The sequence below is a fragment of the Falco biarmicus genome, chromosome 1 (assembly GCF_023638135.1).
Source record: "Falco biarmicus isolate bFalBia1 chromosome 1, bFalBia1.pri, whole genome shotgun sequence".
In the NCBI taxonomy this organism is placed as follows: Eukaryota; Metazoa; Chordata; class Aves; order Falconiformes; family Falconidae; genus Falco; species Falco biarmicus.
The window spans coordinates 122,268,208-122,292,457 of record NC_079288.1 but is presented as its reverse complement, the minus strand read 5'-3'; the positions used below and the strand labels follow the sequence as shown (position 1 = coordinate 122,292,457).

General features: G+C 38.8%; 1 protein-coding gene across 22 annotated transcripts in view; it reads right to left on the bottom strand.

Moving 5' to 3' along the window:
• The window catches only part of SORBS2 (sorbin and SH3 domain containing 2), a 231,883-nt gene that overhangs the window by 54,040 nt on the left and 153,593 nt on the right, over positions 1-24,250 (bottom strand). For 10 of the 22 annotated variants that reach the window (XM_056325896.1, XM_056325888.1, XM_056325913.1 and 7 more), the window contains 7 exons: positions 23,383-23,409; positions 22,263-22,387; positions 20,675-21,292; positions 13,310-13,789; positions 8,308-8,452; positions 5,790-5,965; positions 15-81 (listed from right to left, as the gene is read on the bottom strand). In XM_056325896.1, the coding sequence (XP_056181871.1) occupies positions 15-81; positions 5,790-5,965; positions 8,308-8,452; positions 13,310-13,789; positions 20,675-21,292; positions 22,263-22,387; positions 23,383-23,409 (1,638 nt within the window). Of the gene's footprint in view, positions 1-14; positions 82-4,961; positions 5,184-5,789; positions 5,966-8,307; positions 8,453-13,309; positions 13,790-20,674; positions 21,293-22,262; positions 22,388-23,382; positions 23,410-24,250 lie in introns of those variants that run through there. The other 12 variants (XM_056325965.1, XM_056325972.1, XM_056325981.1 and 9 more) reach the window with 6 other exon arrangements.

Here is a 24,250-nt window from a genome sequence, read left to right as displayed (position 1 = left end):
AAAAGCATACTTACCAGGCTTATGAACCATATGGATTTGCTTGAACATTGTCTTGTACCAATCCTTCGGCCTGTCAACTGTCTAAATAAAATAAAGTTTTTAATAATTAACAAAGAAATAAAAATACCTGTGTGTACAGATGCAATCAAGACATTTAATGTTATTTGGATACAAAGTCTATTATGTTTTATCCCCTATTTAATATAATCATTTTCATACCACCTATTTCAAAAGGTGTACCATCTATTTCAAAAGGTGTACTTATGCTTTTCATCTAGGAATTCCTGTAACAAGTTCTGAAAGACACTGAAGACCAAGTCAGTTTTGGACTCTGATCTTGAGGGTACAACGGTTAGGACACAGGAGTCAGTGCCAGGTCAAGAGTGTACCTTCTTCATGCCCTATACTGGACAATGATTAAAGCTAGATACGTTACAGGGAAATACAAATGCCTCAGCAACTACAATTACCAGTGTGTAAGAAAAGCTTTTTTTGAACTCTCGGCAATTTCCAACTTCTATCTTCAAAATTTCATTGTTAAATAATGCAGAAAAAGTTTGGAATACTTCTGAGAAAATAAGTAAGATAATGTTATATTTAAGAGTTAATGTTTGGATTCTAAACAAACAGTACTTCCTTTTATCAATTTTAAATTCCCTTTCCGGACAACTTAAATTATTTCTCTATTTTGAGAAATGTGAATAAAATATACATTTCAATAACCACTCATTAAATTAAACTTATCCTTACTTTTGTAAACTAAGCAATCCCAAAGTTCCCAAACTCTCCTCACATCAACATTTGCTCATGCTTCTTATAATTTTTATCTCTTATCCTTCTGGATTTTCTCTTTTGCTGCCATTTTCTTTGAGATAGGATGACAGTATTTCAGAAAAGGAGGTAACACAAAGGCAAACGTTTTCAGTTTTATCCTTCTTAGGTCCTAAAATTTTACTTTTTCCACAGCAGTCAGAAAAGCAAAAGTTTTAGCGCAGATGTACAGAATTATCTTCAAATTTCATAGTGCACAGGGGTAATTCAAAAGACCCCTCTTGATGTGCATTACCTTGCATTAGCTAATACTAAATCTGCAGTCACTCTGCCCACTGCTCTTTACCATGAAAAGGGAAAATCCAAAAATTCTTCTCTACAAAACTGAGGGAACTTAGCGTGCTCACCTGGCTCTGTGCCATCTTGAATGAATCACACTTCTGCCCTAAACACCTGTTACAGCTACTGTACATAATCAATCTTTTTTGTTAACAATGGTGAGCTCTTATTATAAGGGACTAGGTAGAAAATGCTCCCGTACTTTGAGGAATCAATATAAGTTCTCATAAAATTGCTACTAAATGACATTTAAAACCAACAAAAAATTGCTCTAAAGAAGAGCTGACAGTCAATTGAAGGAATTTGGGATCTGCTGGAGAAGAAAGAAATTGAAGTGGAAGGTTTGCTTTTTACCCAGACCTGCTTGCAAGATAGAGATGACAAACAGATAATTTTGTAACAAAATCCAGTCCCTTCCCCCACCTACCAACATATTCCTGACTTCTGCCAAAGAGAATATATTCGGAAGCAGGTTTGGACCATTTTAACATTGTTTCCCTAAAGGCATTAAACATCTACACTAGCAGAACTCTGGTAAGAATAATTTAGGTAGATCAGAATCAAGTATGCTGTTTGGTGCTCCAAGATCATGTACACTCAAAAGTTCAAGGCGAAGTCCAGAAGGTCTACAGGACTTCATGGTGATAGCCACAGCCTCCGCGGTACTCCTCATTTCCCACAGCAGCAGAAATTGCAGTGGTCCCGTGATACCACAACTGCCTTTCTGATTGTACTGGGCCAAGAAGAGTCTTCCGACAGAGCTCAAATCAGTGATAGATGAATAGAACGGAAACAGCGTATAAATACTACTTCCATAACCCTACTGCTTGTCAAGGGACAAAGGCACGTAGGTATCTGTTTGCCAGGTGAGTCAGGTCCTCCACAAAAAGCACAGGAGACTTCCACATAGAGATCAAGTATGAAGAAGCTCTCATGCGACCAGAGAAGGTGGTCTCCCAAAATCTTTCTGAACATTTGAACACGCTTCTCTCATCATCTCTCCCCCCAGCCCCCACCCTTGGGGTTTAAAACCTCAGACAATAATTTGGCTTTCCATTATAAACCAGATGGATTTATTCTATTCCTTAACTAATCCTATTTTAAAGTATTTTTTTTGCAATTTATATTCACTAATCCCACATACCAACGTTTTTTTGAGGAATCAACAGCATTCACAACGTACGAAGCCATTCAGATGCCATCCTGCTCTGCAGACATTATAGTTCTTGCAATTAAACGTTGGAACACAGTATCACCATACGTGAATGAACACTCAGCCAAACAGCACGAAGAGGACATAAGAAATACCAGCAGTTGGTACTTAGGAGAGCCCATAATCGCTGCAAGTATTCTAATAATCCATCAGAAAGTATGCAATTAAAGGAGGCATGTATGACTTTCAGTGGACCTTCTGTGGTGGTTTTTTTCAAGCTAAAATATTGCATCACTAAGGATGGAAAAGAAATCTGGTGGGACTTGATTTTTCCCCCCTCCATTCTTCATAAACAGAGGCCTTCTCAGTCTACAGATTGATTCTGATGATTAGACATGAAGGAATCATTTTGGCTAGTCTAAAACAGTGCAGTCATACTGCTTTCCATGAATCTGTTTTTTCCTTTCCTGTGACCCTGTTGGTGGTAAACTCTGGTGGTGCCATTTGACTGAAGGCTTTTCTGAGTGAACAGCATTTTACCGTCCCTTTTCAAAGACTTCCTTTTTAATGCCTCGCAATTTCACCATCTTTGGGGCAGGGCTTGGCATGGTGGCAGAACTTAACAATGATCTGAATTTTCAGGCTTCAGAGTTGCACTTCCCAGAGCTGGCAGGAGCTCAAGTGGTATGGAAGGAACATGCTAACATGGCACGGGGGTTCTGAGAGATGGGAAAGCTGTACAGGAATCCTTCCCCTCTCAGCAGCTTTGGGCAGAGAGGGTTTGAAGGAAAAGAAGAAGAGAACATCGCTCTGCTTTCCTTGGTTAAACAGCTGTCACAAACTATGTTCTGAGAGGAAGAACAGACTTGGAGGAGATAACCACAGCTTGAAAAATCTCTCTACTCCTGAAAAGCACTCCAAATCTGGAATACAGATATTCCTTACAGATAAATAAGTTCTTATTTATAAGCTTACCTTTGAGTACAAATAGTGTTTGGGAACATCGCATACGTTAACCTATCGCCCATGAATCTGCATTTACTGCTTTTTTGATAGACTGTTGCCATTTTTATAAAGATGGAAGAATAAGAAACTTTTATACTGCATGGAATTACAAAGTCAACTAATTTGAAGACTTCTTTCTTTCTCCAGATGGAGCAGGGCTGAACTTTCTGGGAGATTTCCATTTGGATTGCCCACTGACCTCAGAAAAAGAGCGAATGACATATCCTACCTTCTTCTGTTCATGGGAAATGCAGTTATAGCACTTCTGCACGTTTCTGCATACTACTGCATTGCTGAGAGGTTTCAAGGTACAGCATGTTTGAGTCTCTGGCTGGTAACTATACCAGCTTTGTTCTTACATGACTGGGATACATGGGGATCAAATATACTTGTGCACATTTAAAACGTAATCTCAAATCAGTATCTTGAAAACAATCTCACTTTCAGCTAAGTCCTAAGGAAGCAGAGTAAGGACACAAAGTAGCACAAGACACACACACACACACACACAGACACACACACACAGACACACACACACACACAGACACACACACACACACAGACACACACACACACAGACACACACACACACACAGACACACACACACACACAGACACACACACACACAGACACACAGACACACACACAGACACACAGACACACACACACACACACACACACAGACACACACACACAGACACACACACACAGACACACACACACACACACACAGACACACACACACAGACACACACACACAGACACACACACACAGACACACACACACAGACACACACACACAGACACACACACACAGACACACACACACAGACACACACACACAGACACACACACACAGACACACACACACAGACACACACACACAGACACACACACACACAGACACACACACAGACACACACACACAGACACACACACACAGACACACACACACAGACACACACACACAGACACACACACACAGACACACACACACAGACACACACACGCTAGCATAATCTTTTAACTCATATATCTCATTGTGAGAATGATTTCTATAATAATAAGTTTACAAGCTACAGGATATTTTGAAATCGAAACATGACAAAACCCAGAACAAGTTCAGCTGAAAAAAATGTGCTAATTCAAATTTCATTATGTTTTTTTTAGGGGAAAATCGGAGAGACTCAGACCATATAATCCAAAAGTTAAATACACGTTGGCAGATTGCCAACTCTGTTAAGCACACTTCAGGGGGATTTCTGTTATAATCTTATATAACTGATACGGACCCTGTTAGATCAATCTGCTATTAAAAAAAAAAAGAACAAAACCCCCTACTTTATCCTATATAAAGCATAGGGACTATTTACGTAAAAATGGGGTAGGAAGCTAGAGCATTGCTGCAAAGAAATTTCTTAATTTTTAAAAGATTCTGATCATATTACTTTTTATGTCAAAAAGAAAGCAAGAAATGCCATAGTTTCCCCCCATTCTTATCAAAATTGTCCCCATCTTACCACTTATTCTGAATTTTTCCTACTGCTTTTCTCCATCAGTTCCTGATTTTCCCCCTAAGTTTCCAATCCATTGAAGCAGTTCTGGGCAATAGAACACAGCCCCGTACATCAGTATTAGCAGAGGGGACACATCCAACAGCTGCTACATCCTTGCACCTCACAAAGACTTCACCTGCAAGGGCTCTGCTGCCTTCATCCTGGCTCCCACTCTTCTTACTCTTTCTCCGTCTAGCACAGCACTTCTTCTCTGGCTGGGGAGGCCAGTAAGCACTTCCTTACAGAGCCAGCGCAGCTGCCACTGTGCTCTCTGGACCAGCCAGAAGAGGCTGCCCTGACAGCAGAGTGGAAAGAATGCTTTAGCATGGTGAAAACAAAACTCTTCAGTTCGGCATCCTGGGACCACTCAAGCAGTGACTAGTGGCAGATGATCAAAACTGGGCTAGTCACAATGAAAGGGCTTCCACGCTATTCGTTGACATGTCACTCAAGGCGGAAAATGATTATATATTGCATTTCTATGAAAATGCTGGTCACTTAGATCATTGTCACAACAAAACTATTCATTCCTACACTACCCTGATGACATAAGAACCGTTGCCCCCAAAACCGCAAAACATGAGATTTTTATATACACACACACACACACGTGTCTATCTGTACACTTGTATGCACACACATATATAGCATGTATAAACTTTATTTTAGAAATAACAAAACAAACACAATTACTTCATATCTCCAAAAGGCAAGAACTACAAGAGAAGCAAGAAAGAGACACAGAGTTTTGGCTACTTCTAATTAAAGCTAGAAACATGAGGTTGCCCAATTATGCTCCCATCAGCATTCTCCTTTTCCGTCAACACACAATATTATATTCATGAGCTCGCTGATTACGCACAATGTATTCCACATTATATAAGACTAGAAGAATGTGAAAAACCCATTAACAACAATCAATTCATTGTATGAGTTCATACACAGATTCCCCAGAATTTCCTACCGTTCTAATTGCTGTAGGGATTCCAGATTCATCCACCGGGCCAATCCCTGCATAATGTGGAGCTTTAATGACTGTAATTTTTTTTTCTTCTTCTGAGGATCTGCAGATTGGTATTGTACTGGTGGTGGTGGTACTGCCAACAGTCTGAACATGCTGTGAGTATGTCTCTGTGGACTCTGTAAAGATAACATGACAGAATATTGTATAACGATACAATAATTACACTTTGCAGTTGTAACATGCTTCCCCATATATATATATATTTATATATATACAGTACATGTTTGCTGTACAATCTTAACCACACACATATACAACACTTTAAAAACCACAATCATCTTAGCTAGGGCTTTGCCCTGGTTAATGTTACATTAACAGGATTATAAACTTATCTAAGGACCAGACAGGCTATTCAACTCAGATCTTCTTAGATTAGGTGTACTTTTTCATAGCACCTTGCTGAAGAAAAAAAAAAAGAAAAAAAAAGGAAAAAAACCCCACAACCCCACCAAAATCTACTGAGAAAGCGGCAGCAGCCTTTTTCCTATAAATCAAACTCTTGCACCTTTCCTACCCATTCCTTGAAAGTAGTGATCTAATTTCAACCCCCCCACCCCCACGCATTCTAGCAAACTAGAAAATCGCTGTTTTGTTAATCACAGGAACAGATTCCAAACAGCCCTCCACAAAGACTTACGTGGCACACATTTAGAAACATTAAGTTTTGATGCATGAATATTTTTTAAAAACAAATTCTGACACACAATTTTCATTCTTTAAAGTTACATTGGTATGTTTAAGTGCCTCTATAGTCCATAAAAATGGACCTCAGTAACTTGGCATCTGTAGAGCAATCTGATGATCCACCTACGATAATTTGGGTGAACCCTGCAGGCTGCTTTGTGGTGACTTGCAATATTTTGACCCTTCTCTCCCAAATCTTCCTTTATAATTAACAAAACTAATAAGTCATTACTACCATTTCTTTCTAAAATTCAGAGTAATTTAACAAAACCCACCTCACTGCTGGGATATGTCGTGAAAATTCGTATGGCTGCAAATGATGTACTTCAGGCAGCATGTTTCAGTAAATTAGTAGGCTGCTATGACAAATCATCTTTTTTTGCAAAAGCAGGTACAGTGCTTGTGTGACATTTCCACCACAGGATAAACGAATGTAGGGAGTAAAAATAAATATTCTAACAGTACTGGTGAAGATTACAATTGCCCTTCATGTGCATTAACATCCGTTGATTCTTCTGAAGTAAAATATTTGAATTGTAGTATAAACTGGGAAAAGGAGCTCTGGTGACTGAAAGCTCTAATTTTAATTCAAATACTTCAGCTCACTTCTACTGCAGAGAGCTGGATTTAGCGTGGCTGTTTGAGCTGTTTACAGAAGTCTGAAATCCTGTAAATAATTCAGTGCTACACATATATGGCGAGGGGCAACTCTGCATGGCAAACGTCTGAATATTTGGGCCTTTTTCCCAAAATGCATGATGCTAAACTTAGAAAACATTTTGGATTTGATCCTTCATTCTTCATAGACCTCAAACTGAGGCCATCAGTAGCATTTTTAAGTGAGCAAGGAGAATTAAGTCAGGTCGTTATTGTGGAACACAGAACTTCCGCATCACACAAGAGTAAAAATCATGGGAAAACACTTTACTTATTTCAGGTATATCCAAACCAGAATTGATAGGTCTTTAGATCAGCAAACTAGAAGCAATCAAAAGAATCTAGTATTCTGGGATGTGGAGAAACCCTTGTATACAGTTTTTGTCCTTGTCACTATGACAGGGATAGCAGTTGTCTAAGCTATAAGGCTCAGAGTGAGAAGTGTCACCTAATTTCCCTGCATGCACAACAAAAAAGTAAACTTCAAGATCACATTCAAATTATTTTGCATGTATAATCTTATCTGAATATGCAAAACACTAACTAGTAGAAAAAGCAGCAAGCAAATGATTGTTCTGGCAAAATGGATTATACTGGCAAAGCACCTTTCTAAGGCTGAACATGTATACATGTCTTTTTTTTTAATTAATGCCCTACAAAAAAAACCCCAACCATAAACAAATTATAGATTGACATGACAGGTGTTTAAAAGCCTGGAGCCCATCCCTTTGTTGGCAGTATTTCCACTGAATATTACGGAATTTGTGGGGAGAACCAATGTACAAAGTTGACCCTTGGTTTCTTCAAGGCAAAATCTGAAGGGGCTGCACTGGTTGAGCTACTTTGCTATATGCTTTTTCCTCGGCAAAGCTAGTAGAAAGGTGGCAAGAGGTCACTCACACACATAAGTAATAAAACTTAACAGCAACTCCAGCTCATGATCACTACTGTATCTATCAATAAATGCTGGGGTTTTTTGCATTTACTTCCCAAGGTAGATGAACAGACAACACCTTCATTATGGATACGAAGCACTCAGCAATTGTTTGCAGTCTTTGCCACGTGAATTGGAATATGTTGTATAATGTATAAAGCAAACATTCTGTGTGAGGCTTACCCATCATTCTGCCATGCTGCATGATAACAATGTTGGAATTGAGCGAAGCTGGTGGAGGGTAAGCTGAAGAAGGGGAAAAAGGCCTTTGAAAGTGACTCACTGGGCTGGCAGCAGTGCCAGAGTTCCCATTCACTGTGATCTGAGCCTGAGAGAAACAAAACAATATCCCATTAAACTACACACAAAGCCCTCCGACTGCCATCCCAAACAGAGAGTGATGCAAGACTGTCAGCCACACAACAATTACCAGTTGTCAGGTACCTAGCCATAACGGCATCTGCGTTCACTGAAATGCAAAACTTGGCACCAGGGGAGCAGAATGTGTTCCTTCTATACCTTGTGCCTCCCCTCTTCTCTCCTTGTAAGTGCTGTGTGTGAAGCATGCTGAAGTCATGGGAAGGTGACGGAACCACCACGGTCAAGGCAACAAAGATGGCACAATCAAGGTCTGCAGAGGTCTGCCAGCAATATAAAGTGAAGATGGCAGTGAAAGTTCCTCTCATCGTGCGACAAAGGCTGCCTACCACTGCTCACTCACTCCAAGAGACACATTCCCTTAATACACATGCTCAAGCCCTATTGATATTAATGGGAACTTCTGGGCAGACTGAAGGGAAAAGTCTCATTAAGACTAGCTAAAGAGAGTGAGCCGAACTTCTTCAAAAAATTAAAGCCAGCTAGAGTAACTATGGGATGCTGATATGAAATCTATCACAACAAAAATAAACAGCACCAATAAAAAGACAATACCACAACCACAAGACAACAGAACAAAACTGTCAAATATATAAAATGGGAAAGCTAAGTAAACTAGCAGTACAGCAGCATCACAAGCCATTTAGGCTTTAGACACAAGAGGTACTTCTGAAACAACCTGCTTCCTTGCCCCCAGCTTTAGAATCCCCACATCTGGGCTGTAGCACTTTTATGGGGAGCACTGCAGGATTAAAACAGATACGGAGAAAGCACTGAATGAAATCAGAGGGTAGCAATACTTGAGCAGAAAAGGGAGGGAAGGTCTCTGCAACATCTCTTTTTAATGCAGAATTCTTCATTAAACCTGAACAAAATCAGAGTGCTACAAACTTTGCTCAATTTTATATAACAAAAGAACTAAAACATGCTGTAAAACATGAAACTATCTGAAGCAGTAAAGCAGAAGTAAAAATCATTACTAAAAGGCGTATTATTTTTATATTTAAAAGTGCAATGGTTCGTGACCTCTTGTATGCATTTATATTTTGGAGATTACTGATTTGACTTGAAATTTTTAACGTCTCAGCCTCCAATAGCTAAGACAGCAAAACAAATTCTAGCTCCTAAGCAGATATCACATGTGGTCTTATGTGCGTTCAGAGGTTCCTCAATTTTAAGGACACCCGTTTTCAGAACTGAACTGAAAAGTCTGCGTTGTGGTGATGTCTCCATTAAAACTGTTTTCTTTAAATGTTTCATCTCTTAGTAAAGTCAAGAACCAAAATGCAAACTAAGTTGGCTTTTCTCACACCATCCTCCCCATGAAGGGAACTTGGAGTAAGAATATAAAAGCTACACGAGCTCACAGATAGCATTTCAAGAGGTATGAAGCCATGATTTCAGATGAGGTCCCTAGATGAAGCCCGCCACCCATACCCTACTTCAGCAGTTCACCCATTCTCTCTTCCTGCATATTGTCTTTTTGGGAAAGTTTGTTTCTAGGGAAGGATGGGTGCAACTATGTTCAGAATCTTACTAATTTACTATAGCTTTTGTTTCTCTGAAGAGAGGAGCAGAACTAGCAGGAGCTCTTTGTAGACCAGAAAGCTACTCCTATGGATTTCTGTAATAAAAAATTAAGAAACCTCTGTGATGGGCTTTACCAAATAGCTGGGTTAGACAGTAAGGCTCTTACGCTAAGTACACAATATAATGAAAACAGGATCCATACAAGGAGCTCTCGTGCATCATTCATAAATATATATATGGCATGTCCATATATGACATTTTTGGGTTTGCTTATAAAGGCCTTAGGGAAGACCTCAACTCAGCTAGAATTTCTTACTTCCTAATGACTCTCTTTGAGGAAGGTTTCTGTGAAGGTGGCTGCTGCATTTGCTTATCTGATGCATCTGGCACTGGTGAGAGGGCTAGCTATAAAAGATAGTTTTGTGAAGTTTCAAGGGCCTCTCCTGCCCTTGGAATTATTTGGGAGCTACTGACATTTCAATCTGAGAATGTAATGCTTTTGTTTCAGGTGACAGAGTTTGCTCCCAGATTATACAAGGAAGTAAAATCTTTAGGACGCCTATTCGTGAATTAGATCTTTTACTTTCTTACGTAATCTCCTTTGTGGCAAAATAAGATGATACAAGAAAATAACTTTTTTTGCCAAAATGCACCTATTCCCCAGCTAACTGGGAAGATAATCTTCATCTAATTCATGCTCTTTCATTTCCCTAGGCTCCATTTATTTTTTTCTCCAGCGTACTTCACCTGGGCTCCACTGCTAGCAGAGCCACCTGCTGCTGCTGTGCAATCAAACTCTTGCAAAGAATCCTTCGAGGTATCAGGCTTATACTTCCTTTAATTTGCCTGAGCATCAGAAAGAGCAGCTCTCTGGACTTCTGAATCAGAGCAGAGAAAAGCACCTATCTGGAGTGGCTTTCTAACTTTCTTTTCTCTCTGCTGAGACCGGCAGCAAAGGGAAAGAGGTCCCACGATGGATGTCTGAGCAGTGCTGTGCACAGCACAGCCCTGGCCACAAGACTCTGAATCAGGCTAAAATACTCAGGGATCAGTTCCTGAAGTTAAAGACAGTTCTGGCACTTGGGAAAAGGCAAAAATCTAACGTGTACTTCCATTTCCAAGTTTCCATTAGATTCCACAATTTTAAACTACATAAACAAAAAGAACGCATGAAAATTACTTTATAAGGGAAATGCTCGTAATTGGAATAGAATCAGAAAAAATATTTTCCAAAATCAGCTGTTCTCCGATTTTAACTGCAATTCTAAGCATAAGCCCAAACAAGAATTACAATTCTCACACTTCAGGTTTTCAAAGAAGCTGTAATCTAAAGTGACTAAAAGTATGGCAAATTAAGCGCCATTTTATGTTTATCCCTGCCTTCTGCCTGGAATATTTTACAAATTTGTTGTAAATCAGCTCTTCCTGATGCTGTTTCTTCATCTCAGAAGTTCTGCTGTAAACCCTTTTTGCCGAAGCTCTCAATAAGGACCTCGAGAACAAACAAGCATCCCCACCGGGGACATGACGTCTTTGGAAGCATGGTTCCACCTTGTGTGGGCACAGTGCTGGATGGCACCATCCTGTATTACTTTTATTGCTCCCTCCGCCGTTTTAATCTACAAAAGCAACACGAGTCCTCTTTGAGGATGACGATCATTACAGGAGTAAACCCACGAGCAGCACATGTGGATGTGCCACCCTCCCCATCATTTTCTTATTTCCCAGATACATTGACAGTCATCTGGCCCTCCCCTACAGAGGGTGGGAGATGAAGACTTTTTTACACTGCAGAGGTAGCTCTTGCCAGCAGTTTAATTTCCGTGGGGCTTTAGTGATCTTAGATTCTTAGGGATTTTTGTCCTTTGGTGGGAGACTCATCCTTCCTCTTCATCCATTAATACTGCACAACTGTTATGCTCATCCCTGCCGTGTCTAAGAAAGTGGTGGTCAGACCTGACCGTAAATACCTCTCACCAGGGAGACTACCCCAAAAAAAGAAAAAGGGAAGGACCGTTCACTTAAGCTACAAAAATGGTGCTCAAAGAAAACAGATACAGTTAGCTGATTATTTTAGAAGTAGGTTAGAAGAAAATATAAATGTTCCGTGCTTCCCATAGCTAGTAAATGCTCATGTAGCAATTGTGCCTTACTTCCACACCCCAGTCTGTATTGATTATGGTTCAAAGCTGTTACGAGAGTTAGGAATGACAGCTTTTACATGCCTGTTATTTTTGTTTTTAACAGCATCAAGAGCACTGACAACGGATCACTGACTTTCCAGGTGACTATGTGCAAGTCTGGGCTCAAAATTCTTTTTACAGAATATACATGAAACTTTAAAAGATGTCTACATGGTTTGTTCTTTTCAGACTTGAAAATGATAGCATGTTGAAGTACTTGTAACAAAGTCTGAACACTGTTGTGACTCAGTAAAACTCTGGTCTCAGAACATCTCTCTGTTTTGTAATTCAGCAATGAATTGCTCAATTTAAATGAAGGCTTTGTTCTGGCTCATTTTAATCATGCAGATAATCTCAAAAGAAATCAGCAGTGATCTGGATTTGACCCAAATTCCATACCTTCTTTCTACCCATATATGAGCATACCAAGGTACAGAAAAGTGAATGTATGTATAAAACATCTAATTGCATGCTATTTTTTCTTGACTTAACCAAGAGAAAATTAATAGGATATCTGGGTATTACAAGATTATTTATGAAGTTCACTCCTATAAGAAACTGTGCTTAAGAGAGGAAAAGGTTAGTTAGAGGAGAGAAAAACAGCTTTATGCAGTCAGTGGTCATGGCTGGGGAAAAAACTGTGTTAAATATTGCTAACATTTGCCATGAATTTACAAGTTATATTATTGAAATCTGTACCTAGTATAAACCAAAAAATGGTGGTAGCCCGGAGGCTACAAACTCCACAAACCTGTATGTTGCTAACACTGTTTTAAACCAATCTCTTCAAACTCTACAGACCGCTTGCTTTTAGTGCATTTGGAACAGCCATTCGATTTATTTTAAGCAAAGTGTTTGACATGCCTTAGCCAACCGTACAACTGTGCAACAACTTAGTAGCATTTTCCTCTTACCAAATCTGTGACTTTTTTTAAACAACTGTTGCAAAACATACTGTCAGACTACTACAAACACAGAAAACTACTAATGTTATACTTGTCTGCGTAACAGCGTTAACAGAAAAGTTTGAATTCTTTTCCGCTTTGACAACCTGTGTGAACAAAATGGAGGAGGAAAAAAGGAAGCATAATTACATGAGAAGTGGCAGCAGTGTTGGTTAAGGTGGTGCCATCTGACACAGCAGACATCTGGCTCAAGGTTGGGGAAGGTGTTTCAGAGCAGTCAGTAGTATCATAGCTACAAGTCTGCAGCTCATCTAGAATGGCTGTGGAGGACTCACTCACTGTGCGGGAGGAGCACTCACTCATGGCAGAATCTGCGCTTACAGAGGCCGTTTCGTTCCTGTGGATAATACTTTCGGAAGCTAGGTATGGGCATTTAGATGACAATTGTGAAAGGGCTGGGGTTTTATAAAAGCGTGAAGGCAAAAATTCATCAAGCGTTGGCAAAGAAAATGGTACTAGATGGGTGCCACTGTCTGGTGAGAAAGAGGCTCTGTTAACTGGTACCACAGGAGAAGGAAGAGGCAGTGGAGAAGCTTCTGTTGCTGTTTGTCTGTGTGTCTGTGAAGCATTTACCTCCATCACAGTGGCAGTTACTTTCTGGTTTCCAAGCTGAGATTTGAGGAAAAAAAAAATAAGAAAAGAAACAGATTACCAAATGAATAAAAAACTTTTCCCTTTGCCTCTTGCTGTGTGTAGGAGAATTACAAAAGCATAAGTTTTTCAGCAGCCCGAGGAAGTTCACATTCACATGGATTAGGAAATAAATCAACCACGCTCTATATTAAATTAGGAAAACAGGAAAGAAATGAATGCATTAAACACTAGTGGAAGCAATGCCAGAAACCATAGTGTGCTGGGGATGAATATTCATAACGTGCTGCATATATTAATGATCGCAGTTGTGCCTCTAGAAGGTTCACACTATTTTATACTTTACATAAATATGAGGCTAGAGAACGTCACAATCATTTTGTTTGTAAGAGGAAAAAGGGATCTGCAAGCCTGCAAATGTTGCGCGCTCTTTTGTCAAAAGACAGGTATAATTTTGAAATGAACAGTAATATACAGATGGGCAGGACCACAAGCTAAACGGAAACACTAATACTGAGGGTTCACATGATCTGCAAGCAATAGGTGGTGGACTTTTTTGCTTCTTGGGACTGAATACATCTTCTCCACTGCCTCTCTGATAAAAACGTTTGGATGATCTTAGAATTTCCAAGCACTCTGGAAGCACCCTGTCAGCCTACTGGGTAAGGTGTGCGCATATTAGAGGACACAGGGGTTGGTAGGGTAACTGGTATAAATCTGAGGAACAACAAAGACTGGGAGCACAAGCACAGGACAGGGATGACTTTATACTGAAACAAAACACGCTAGTTTGGTTTCAGCATAATTCCTTAAAAATAAAAGGGAACATTCTCATGAGAGTGCTTCTGAAAACTGCCACACAACGTGTGAGGTTTTACGTTCCGTTATTTCAAATCAGACACAGACACTGGGTTTAAACTAGTCCCAAAACTGGCTTTTGGCATCTGCAATTTCTTTTTGAATTAAGGATACGTGAAAAGCATGCTGGCATCCAATCTTTGTTAAACAGCTGCACAAATCCTTCTATACTGCCTATTAGCCACAAGCTTTCAATCAGTTCCTAGAGTATGTCAAAATACTGCCTGCTTCAGCACTAACGGTTTCGCTTTTGATAGGGCTGAGGAACTCTGCAAGAGCTGCAGGGAAAGAGCGTTTGGGATTTTAAATTTATGTAAAACAGAGGACAGTAAGATACCATACACAGTAATTACTACTTAAAAAAAAGTAATAATTAGTCACAGATACCACGTTGTTACCAATAATATTATGGTTGTTTCCTGTGCTCAGAATAGGCAGATGTCTTTAATCATTCAAAAAATGTTTCAAGCCATCAGATTAAAATGCCATTTTGGCATTTTAATCCAAAATCTGAAAATATCTTCTAAAGCCCTTATGGAAAACTTGGAACACAACCCAGACTGTGCTACTTATGAGAGGTCACTGGGGGTCCAGTTCCAGAATTCTTGCTGAGATCAACTAGAATTTACACAAATAACCTTAGTGAGGTCAATGGGACCATCCCTATGAATAAGTGTTTCAGAAAAGAATCTTAAGCATGTGAACAGATATCTGTCACTTATTCCAAACAGTTCAAAAGAACTCTGTGACATTACTGGACCTCTGGGGTACACAAAAACAGCCAGAAGCTGCTGTTCAAATCTGCAGTTAAAACAGTGAAGAAACTTACTCAAACAGCTTCAAACCCAAATCTTAACTCACAGCAATGTTTCACATATACAGTTAGAAAAAAAGCATACCAAAATCTTTGTATAGCGTAAATCTGAACATATTACTTCTTACTCAGAAAATCAATAATTGAGTGTATGATTATAAAAGGAGATAAGATTTTTAGAAATAACTAATTTTCCAATGGAAACTTCAAAAGAACAATGGAATACTATTAAAATAATTTCATGAGAAGCAATCATATGCAGATGTGAAACATCTGGTTATGCAACATAGCGTATCGGGGGGTTAAGATGTGTGCATTTAGGTACACATATAAGAAAGAGTAATTTAATCTCATAGATACATAAAGGGAAGAAAGAACCATCATTTATGATGAATTTCATCACCCATGTCATAATTCAAGATCTCCAGAAAAACACATGAACCAGGAGATCATAACACAATTATGAGGCAGAACCAATATGAAGCTCTGAAATTCTTGAGACCAGATATGCTCTCAGCATTCCCAGAAGAGAAGTTACATATGACTGAGCCAAATTATGTAATCTGGTATCTAAATTTTTAAAATAACAGGAAATTTTGGAGACTTGAGAAACCTAGTAAGCCTTCTGGCTTTGAACCAAGAAGACTGCCTGCATGCTTGAGGAAAGATGGGATGGACAAAACAAGAACAGATATTCAGGGTGCATCCAGAGAGCTAGTGAAACTGAGTTTTTAAAGAATTAAATTCACTGTGTTTGGCAATTAACAGCTGATTTCATCGAGCCAAATTCTTAAAGAGAATATCAATGTAGATAGAAGGAATACAGCAATTCTAGGTAGTGATTCCCAACATGAAGTTTCTCAGCCTTGTAGAGTAAACCTTGAATATTCAGCCGGATTCTAGAATTCTGCTATAGGTACAATCATCACCCTGGGGAAGAGTGGCTGAAATGGCGATTTAAAACAGCATTATTTTTGAATAATATTTTGAATAATAAAAACGGTTTACACCATTTATAAAACATGGAGTGTTGGTAAACTGTGAACGGATATGTTTGGCTACTAATAATCCGTATTTTTCATCACTGAAAAATAAGATAAGGACAAGGCTGAATGCATTCCAGAAAACTTTTAATACCAGTTCCACCCGGTGTGCTTCAGATTAGGTTTGTCATTGTCAAAGTGCAAGAAATGCTAGCAGAAATCAGGCAGATTAAATGCCAAACAAGTACTTAATCAATTAGAATGATGAAAGACTAGTTAGACTACATAATTATCATGGGTTGTGGAGAGAGAGAGAAATGTCATCACAGCCTTGAAGTGAATTGAAGATCTCAAGTGCAGCTTTCTGCTGGTCCTTAGAAATGTTCACCTTCCATCAAATGGTAAAATGTCAGGCCCGAGGAATACACTTGCTACCCAATTAACATGAAGTAGGCAGGTGACCCTAAGCATGGGTTTCAAAACCAGTCATCTATGATTTTAATGTAAGTTCTGTGGGGAGTTGTGCGAGATCAGTAATGACACCAAAGTGCTGGCCTTGCTTCAACAGTCAAGACACAGATACGGAGACTCATAGATAAGTGAATAAACTCATTTTGTTAATACATAAGTAGAGTTTAGTAGTCAACAATCAAATTACACCGATACGCTTGCACCAATGGGTAAAAATACCTCTAGTTTTAATTGTTAAAAGCTGATGTCAAATTCTCCAAACCGATGCTGCAAGTTACATTCCATTTTTACTACCTAGCCCTCTTAATCTAAACTCAGTATAGGAGGTGGAGTTCAGCCCTTGTGCAAAACTACACTGGTGACACAGAAAGAAAACGTGTGCAATTTTCTCTGCTTGCCATCTGTCCCCAAAACACTGAAACCTGTCTTCTCTCCCTTCTACATCACTCAATGTATTGTCAATACCTACCGAACAGTAATGTATTAGATAAACGGATTCAGAAACAATTTTTTTTAATTCCAGGCTTATCTCTCTTTATTCACTTGTCTACAGCTATAAGGCTGGCAAAATAAACACTTTCATAAGCATCTATTACACTAGTTTTTATTCCTCCAGGACATCAGGACTAAACGAAGTGTTCACTCATCCGTGGGATTCAAACAAACATGACAAATGTTTTGCATCCTCAGTTTTAGAGAATGGTTGTCCAGAACAAGAGGACATTTATGAACCCAGGAACAAATGAACATAAAAATACTAGGTGTTTATTTCAGAAGATGCAGCTCAGAATTCTTCATCAGTTTAAAACTTTTTCTTGTGAGAAATTCGCACAACAGAATTTACCTCCATTGGTCTCATACTAACAAATACTAATTTATTCTGCTGAATAGATTAGGTTATTTCTCCCATATCTGCAGTATGGCACAGAGCAGCAGCATCTCTCCAGACTGTAATAATGTAAAAAAGCTAATATTGAGTTAACTTGAATGCTTCTCTTTTCACATATACTTGTAAGGGGTTTAACCTTTCTCTGAGTAGGAGTGTTTACAAAATGTCACTCTGTGAGTCATACCACACTTCTGCTTGCTCCTACAGGTTCAGTAGATAAGCTCTGAAATAAAGTGCAAATAGGAGCACAAACATAACAAGATACATTAAAAAACAGTGCAAAATGGTTGTACATGAACTTAGACCGCACAAGTGCTCTCTTGGCTGTATCCTTCTATACTTTATGACGTAATATAGTTGTACACGTTCCCTACACACATAGATACCCACATGTGCGCAGTATTTCTCATTTACCACCTCTTAAGAAGTGATGATTAGCCAGTCTTGCCTCATTCTCCTCCACATACATAAACCCAGATGCAGAGGGAGAGTTGTTTGTTTCTACAGCAACTTTCTAAATGTATTTGGGTTTTAAGAATTCCTGCGGTAGCTTGGAACATTCCTGGTGGGCCTAATCTACAGTCTGAGAGCATCCCTAGAGGATACAGTTTAACATAACAACCTATGATCTGCATATACAAAAGTACTTCAACTGGTGTATGAAGTCCTGTAGAGCCTTCAAATCTAAAACAATTTTAAAAATTAAAGTACTATCATGCATAGTATACTGAAAGTCAATTTGTCTACATGAGAGAAATTGTGAACTTCGCAAATACCACAAGATACAATGCTAAAGGGGATCATAAATTTTGACATTAGTTAGAATAGTTCCAACATTTCAACCAGAGAACTGAGTCAAAAAAGAAAGCTTTTTAGACATCACTGTAACCTTTATTTCTAACTGTAGCCCATGGCATCTTGGATTTGGGACCTCACCTGATGCAGAATTTTACACCACCTCACACGATGATTTGTACTCTAGTTTTAGGCACGTATTTTAACACAGAGCTAGCAAAATCCACTGGCTCCATGCCTCGGTTGTGGTGCCAGATACACCTCTTCATACTAATCTTTAGAATTTATTTCCAAGTTGAACATCAGAGAGGATGTCAGCTGAATTTTGCAGGCAAGAGATCAATAAATGTATGCAGTTTGAAAAGCTGGCTACATTCCTTAATGATCCCTGTGATCAACTGAAATTTTTATCATTTTATTCAAAGAAACCCAGCTGCCAAATTTCTGATCATTCTTCCCACACACTGAAGCACTGAAACCAAGGAGAAGGCAGAAAAAACCCCTATAGAATCACATAAGTTGCAGCTACTTTTCTGACTTTTGCCAGCTCAGAGTGAAACTAAATCAGATTCTAAAATAAAATGAAATTGCAACACGTTTTGACTTTTAAAATTCTAAAAAATAAAAAGTTTACCTGGAAGAGAAATTATTTTTCACTATTCTGATTAGAGTTTGAGTATTATTCCGGATCATAAAAAAGGTATTTCCCCTAATTCTTGTTAGCTGTCATAAAACTACTTTCTGTTTGAGAAATTTATTTGAGCATATATAATACATCACATTGCTAACAATCTAAACTATTTTTAAGTGAAAACATACATGCATAAGTTGTACTAGCCACAACAACACCTGTTATATTGTCTGACCATATCCCTTGATGCTCATGTTTAAAGGCTTGCAAGCCTGCCTCCCATAATCTTCATACCTCCCCTATCTACCAGAAAAAGATCTTACTCTTTTTTCATTACCGTTTCTGACATGATTTCTTTGCTGTGGCTCTTTTTTTTTTTTTTTTTCCCCTCGAGTTGAACCAACTCGTTCTACCTGACAACAATCACTAAGCAGCAAACCAGTTCTCAAGGGTAAAGCAACTTGTTTTTCTCAAAACGTTCTAAATTTTGCGTAGCCTAATAGGAGGGTTTAAGATTCTAGCTTTGCCTCTAATCTTGAGAAGGACAAATGTGATTAATTCTTCTGTGCTCCCATTTGTTAATGAATTCAAAAGAAGCATTGCAAATTGTTACCATATAAATTCACAGAGCTTTGCTCTGATCAAAATTTTTACTTGGGAATTGAAAGGGGGAATTCACTACTACGACTTGTAAAACTATCCTACAGCTAATGCAGTTACTTGGGGCTTCCAGAGTGAAGACCTGGTAACTTTCTCAATGGCGATAAACCCTGCTCAGACAACTCCGATCCTACACTTGATACTTGATACGTGTGCTTGATACTTCCATTTCTCCTAGATGAGATCACCACAGTTAACAAAGAATTTTTGTCTCAGTAGGCATAGGGGAAACGGAATTAAAAGCTTAGGGCCTTGTGATCCTTCACGTAAAGGTGTTTGACAAAAGTTTTTATTAACCCATTTTCTTTAAAAACCACTATTGCACAGGGCAGACATGGAACTAGCCTTTGCAGAAGGAAGCAACTGACAAAACTTACTAGCAAACTAGTAGAGCTGCATCTGTAGAAAGCCCCCCAATCCAATCCTCTTCTATCCATACTTGATCCTTCCAGCACCTATGGCAGCATAATGCTTTAATGCAGCCCCCTCCAGGAAGAGCTACTTAAGCAGATGCATCACCCACAGTTCACTATTTTTATTGTGCATTTGCACTCCGGAAAGTGCTCACAGAGGAACCGAGAAGTCTACTTTCCAGCTCAGAGCTGGGTTAATCTTTTCAGGGTATTTTGCAATACCCTTCCAAAAACTCCAGGTTTTGTTCAGTTCTGTTTTGATCCATGTGACAGGTAGTTTTACCCAAAAAACACAAGGTCTAACTTTGATAATGTAAGTATAACTAAACAGACTGTTATTAAGTGATTCATGAATGATCTAAAATAAAAGATGGAAAAATTAAATATACCACATGGCATTCTGCAGCCTGTGAAGAAGGAAGAACTGTAGACTTTTGTCCCAAATCCTTTGAAGACATCTTTGAAGTGTCTGGAGAAATACTAGGTGGATGTTCTTGGATTTCAGGCCCTGCTTTATTGTCAGGGATGGGAGCTATCTGAATGGACAGAGATGCTGTGTGTATCTCAGGCCCGGGGCTACAGGCAGGTGAGAGAGGCCTTTGTGGAAATACTGGCGCTTCAACAGGCTTGAGCTGTTGCTGTGGATTACAATGAACCCTACTCGCTGGGTCACGTGTCCGGGTTAATTTCAGGGTAGATACCCTACGTTTTTGAGACTGTTGCCTTTGGCCGTGATGGAGAGTAGTGCTAATACCAGCTACGGTGCTTGTGCCTGCACTGGAGACTGAGGTCAGTGGTTTAATGATCTTTTGTGCATAGGAGACACTTGTGTTAGATATCTGAGAAGACATTGTCTTCTGGACAGACTTCTCGTTAGGGTAATAGGCAGTATCTGTGGGAAGGTGTTTCGCTGGGCCAGTTGTTACTGCCTGGAGATTAGTTTTGTTCTTGTGATTAGTTATTCTTGCTTTCCGAAAACTTTCTTTTCTAGGGGGTGGCAGAGGTGCCTTATTTGCCAAAAGCATCCACACAGAGCAAAGTAACATTGAAGAAGAAACAGAAAGAAAGTAAATGTTAGCAGGAGATATAACTCGGTTTGACTTTTATCTTTAAATAAAGGAACTAGCAACTTAAGGGCTTCATCCCAACATTGCTCAATTCAATGGTCAATTGAACTGGTCAGGTTCCCACCACCTTTGCTGTGTAGGGCTGTACAGCTTATGTTTAGAAAGCCAGATGTTCCATTTGATCAGAGTAAACTGGGATCAGAAGAGAGCCCACAATAGTCCCTTTTCTTTCAGAAAAACAATTATTCACTGAATAAGAATTATTACTGTGAAATTGTTCAGATATGTAAGTAATTTCCAAAATGCAGTCCATGATCTTAGATAACAAGCTATTATTCACAGGTAACAGACATACATAAAACACACAGAGCCTCTTAAACCTTTGAATGAAAATAGTAACAGAGAGAGTATTGACATCAGTATGTTGATCTTTTTTTGACAGATAAATGTTTCCAAGTTAGGTGGGAATTTTTAGTGTGTTCTCTTTGTACTCTGCAAAACTGGCAGAAACACTACACTGTCTATTTTATAATTAATGAACCTTTATCCTCAGATATTATTTTGATGACTGATGCATTTTTCTGAGTGTAAAATATTAATAAATACTCTTTGAAGTCTGGGAACACTCCTAGAAAGCTTTTATTTGTGGATGACCTACTTTTATGTAGCTGCCTGTCTTGTTCATTGAACACAATTTCTGGTAATTAACCTGGAGGCATGCATCCTGTGCAGAGTATACTTCATCTGTGCAGTAAACCAGTTTGTAATGACCCATATGAACAGATGATTCGCACTATCTGGATGACATCAGGACAATGTTCCATAGAGGTGTCCCATCTGCAGATGCTAATGCCCAAGAATAACCCCCACACAAATGGCAAAGCATGAAACTTGGTGTGTTTGGTTTTACCTGAGTTGGTGATTTTTTATCTTGTAGATTTGGCCGCACACTCCTAAAACCTTTTGCTGTAAGAGATGAACTGCTAGCATCTCCATTCAGTGTCTCTCTACTTCCATCAGTGTAAGATCTCCAAGCTTTTGTGGCGAAAAAAGAAACATTTTTTTTTTGTGATTAGTAGATCTTTATATTGCTATCATCATAGCAACCCAGCTATTAAACTGTGGAAAAGTTTAGCTACTATGCAACTGATGTTGCTGCTGTTATCACCATGGTAGTTACACGAACAGGGCTAATCCTGCCACTTCACAAAACATTTACCCTTAAAATTTAGAAAACTCAAGCACTGACAATGCTGCTGGCAGCAGTTTGGTATCTCCCCAGAACATTCACACAGACTATGGATTTTAACCTTGGGAGTCCTTTTGAGACACTGGTGCTTCAGCTCCCATATAAAGCAGGCTGAACTATTTTTCACAAATTAGGTTCTTGTACTTCACAGCTGTGTCCGATTTTGAAAAACATTCCAGCTAACGTAAAGCCAGTTTGTCACGGCAGTTTCACCAAATTTCACCACGGTACCAGATTAGTTGTTCCAATAACGCATCTTATTTCCAAATCTGAATGACACCTTGATTTTCCAACCAACCAACTATGTTTTGTCTTTATCCTCAGAGCTGAAAAGCCCTCAAGGCATTGCCCAACATTGAAGGAGATACTATCCTTCCTCAACAACTTACAGATTTGAAGATAAAATATTTTAAGAGGCTGGGAAAAGTAACACATTATGTTAGCAGGCTGCTACGTGGGGTGGGCAGAACTTGCAAAGCTGAGTAAGGGACTAAAAATGAAACAGCAAGTGCCACTGAAGCTAAAGGTGGCAAATTAGCACTCTGCATTCTCCCAACAATTCATTTGCTGACAACATATACTGTGATATAGGAAATACTGCTTTCAAATGAGACCTGAAATTGCGGTCTTAACCGCTTGCAATTATTATTATAATTTCAGTGGTGCTTTCCCTTAAAGAATGTGAACGTATGGAGTAATAATATCAAATATAATGGAAGATTGTTATAATTCGTCCACTTACATGGTATTACATTGATGCATAAATAACAGTTATATTTACCTGAATCTGAAGACTGAGAATCAGACCCTGAAAAAGAAACATCCAATATTAATTTGTGTTAGAAGTAAAACCATGATAACACAACTTGAAAAACATGTAGGAGCTGTCTCGTTCAGTTACTTGATTCCCTCCTGTTACCTAAGCACACCCCGGAATACTAGACCACAGATAGCTGTGTAATGTTTATGGCACAACTTCTACAGGTTGTAGTGTGCTGACAGTTACTGTTATTTAATCACTGCTATTTCAGGCAGCCAATAATAAACAAATATTTGCTGTGGTGTTTTTTTTCCCAGTAAATACTGTGATATACTACTGTCTAAAATCTAGGTATCAAAAGAAGTATCATTCCTTTAAGATGAACTAGAAAGGTTTAATTCAAAACCAAGAAAGATGCCTACAGGTTCTGTCAGGATTTTCTCTCCCCCTTCACACCAGAATGTGTGATGCTTTCTTCATCACTTCAAAGCAAAACACAGAAACTGATACATACATACTGCCAGCACTGAGCAGATTTGAAATTCTGGTGGGTTTTTTGAGTACTTGTAGATATATTAGTGTTTTTTTTTCTCTTAAAGAAACTACAGGCATGAAATCTCTAAATGAATTTAAAATATTATTAATGTAGAATATTTATAGTACTAACAGCACTCCTTACCACTAATTTTAAGTGCAACAGCAGACATTAAGAGGCCTGTTTTGCATGCTTAAATGACAAAAATTTGTTAGAAAAGCTGCTAAGAAATAAGAACCCAATGTTTTCTTAAATTTACATACGTGAAGTAATCCAAACAACCCTGACACTATCCTTACAAAAAGTAGCAATCAAATATTTTATTTGCTTCATAAATTTTAACAGTTCTTATTC